The sequence below is a fragment of the Elephantulus edwardii genome, unplaced genomic scaffold, assembly GCF_000299155.1.
Source record: "Elephantulus edwardii isolate Elephantulus edwardi_28Jun2011 unplaced genomic scaffold, EleEdw1.0 scaffold00264, whole genome shotgun sequence".
Taxonomy (NCBI): domain Eukaryota; kingdom Metazoa; phylum Chordata; class Mammalia; order Macroscelidea; family Macroscelididae; genus Elephantulus; species Elephantulus edwardii.
The window spans coordinates 3,425,461-3,427,880 of NW_006400014.1; the positions used below are offsets into that span (position 1 = coordinate 3,425,461).

Consider the following 2,420-nt stretch of genomic DNA (forward strand, 5'->3'; position numbering starts at 1 on the left):
TATGAGTGAATCGGTGAAAATAAAAAACACCTTTTTAAAAAAAAAGTCTAATAGCTACTTTGCCTTTACCACTGGAATAATAATTTAAATTTTCTTAGCACTTCCCAATTATTTCAGAATAATTTTTCAGTACCTCTAAAACAATTAAAAGTTGTCAGCCATTTTCATTTCTTTCTATTTTACTATTAAAATACACTGCCTTCATTTAATTCTGACTTATAATAAATCCAAAGAACACAACAGAACTTCCCCATTTAGTGTCTGAGGCTGTAAATCTTTACAGAATCTCTCTCCTCTACCTCCTTTATAGTTAGTGGTGGGTTTGAGCTACCACCTTTTGTTCAGCAGCACAAAATTTGACCCATTATATTACCAGGGGTCCTATTTCTCTAGTAACGTCTGCTAAAAATCTGATCAAAATTAGCATAGTGTCAGATCAAAATATCTGGAGGCTTATTGTACATATATTTATAATAACTATATAAAAACTCACTGGAAATGTTTCCTTATGTCCCTACTTAACTAAAAGAGTTATCAGTTAACTCTACAGTTTCATTAAATACCATCTTGTCTTCCTGATAACACAAATTATGACTTGCACATGTATTATATTATTTATTGTCTTTTTATTATCATTCATACTCTTAACTCTCATTGCTGTCAAGACGGCACCGACTCATAATTGATCCTCCAGTTTGGTTTTCAGAAGCTGCAAACTACACCAAAGGAAATTTTCCCTCTCTCTCTCATGCGCAGTTGGTGAATTCAAACAGTCCACCTTTGGGCTGGCAGGGCAACTCCCTAAATAGAAACATCTGTCTCTGGCGGCCTACTGGTAAGGAGCTGTGCTGCTAATCCAAAGGCATGAGGTTTGAATCCACAAGCTGCTCCCTGGTAGAAAGATGGGTAATCTTCTCTTGTGGGATTCACTGCCTTAGAATACTCACTGAAAGGTCTGGTATTTGGGTCTGTTCAGACTAAACAGTACTCTATGACAACCACAAATCATGTTATCAATATCAGCTTTTTACCTGCCTCCTGTATTCTTGGTTTCATTTTATTCACGTCTTCAATAGGTCCACCGAGATTTTCTGCTAATATTTTAAATAACAGATTAAGATCTTCTTGATTTAGACTAACCTGTAAAATAATATATTAAAGGAAAACAGTATTTAATTTTTAACTGAATTTGAATATAGAAAAGAAACTCCTAGTTAAAAAACATTTGAATGTTGTTGTTGTTGCTATTAAGTGCCATCAAATGGTTTACCATTCATAACACTATGAACAACAGATCCGAACCTTATCTTATTCTGTACCAAACTCAAAATATCTGCCATGCTCAAACCCACTGCTGCATTCATTGTGTCACTCATCTGAGGGTATGCCTCTCTTTTGCTTGCCCTCTACCTTTGCTAGCATGATGTCTTTTTCGGAGGACTAGTCCCTCATGAAAACATGTTTAAACACGTCTTCCTTATAGGTGTATGGATATTATCCTATCAGTGGAAAGTGTTGCATTTAAGAATTGATCTTGAATTGTTCTTTTTTAATGATGGATGCAGTGCAATTCCTCTTCAATATATTATTTCCAGCACAATAAACCATATGGCTTAATACCAGAGCATTTCAGGTCACTGATACTTTCAAGGAATTGCATACTTACAACTTCCATTTTTCCTAGTGCTACTGTCCACAGGGTCCCTATAAATCATAGTTGACCTGACAGCACATTACAACAACAACACTCTAATAATTGATGGATGGTTGCAGCTGTTTTTCTCATTTTAAGCCATGCTGCACTGGTAAATAAAGGTCCCATTCAAGTCATTAAAATCAAATCTACTTTGATGTTCCTGTTCTTCTCTAGTCATATTCCAAGCACTTTCCAATACGCGGGACTTATTTTTCAGCACTACAATGTTCCACTGCTACTCATAAAGTTTCACTGGTAATTTTTTTAATATATAAATAGATCATCAATTCCATTTTTGTAGTTTATATTAGTCTTAAGGTCTTAAAATTCTGTTGAAACTTGCCCAACAGTAAGGTGAACTTACTTAAAATACTGATTCCACAGCTTCTAGTATCATAGTATGCAAGCTACCACAATATGACAAACTGATGAATAAGTAAATGGTGGCTAAAACACTAATAAGAACTTAATATAGAGATTTTTCTAGCATATTTTATGTTGTTGTTGTTGTGTGCCGTCGAGTCGTTTGCGACTCATAATGACCCTATGTACAACAGCCCTAAACCCTGCTCTATCCTGTGCCAATCGCATTGCCTCTGACATACCCATCCCGAGTACCCCAGTCACTGAATCAATCCACCTCATTAGAGGGTTTTCCCCTCCTGCATTATCCCTCTACTCTACCCAGCATGATGTCCCTCTCTAAAGACCTGTCTCTCCTTAC

The 2,420-nt window shown here is 36.0% G+C and overlaps 1 protein-coding gene across 4 annotated transcripts in view; it reads right to left on the bottom strand.

Moving 5' to 3' along the window:
* VPS13C (vacuolar protein sorting 13 homolog C (S. cerevisiae)) overlaps positions 1 to 2,420 on the bottom strand; it is a 248,439-nt gene that overhangs the window by 111,907 nt on the left and 134,112 nt on the right. For all 4 annotated transcript variants that reach the window (XM_006899645.1, XM_006899642.1, XM_006899644.1 and 1 more), the window contains one exon: positions 1,032 to 1,140. In XM_006899645.1, coding sequence (XP_006899707.1) covers positions 1,032 to 1,140 — 109 coding nt within the window. The remainder of the gene's footprint in view (positions 1 to 1,031; positions 1,141 to 2,420) is intronic.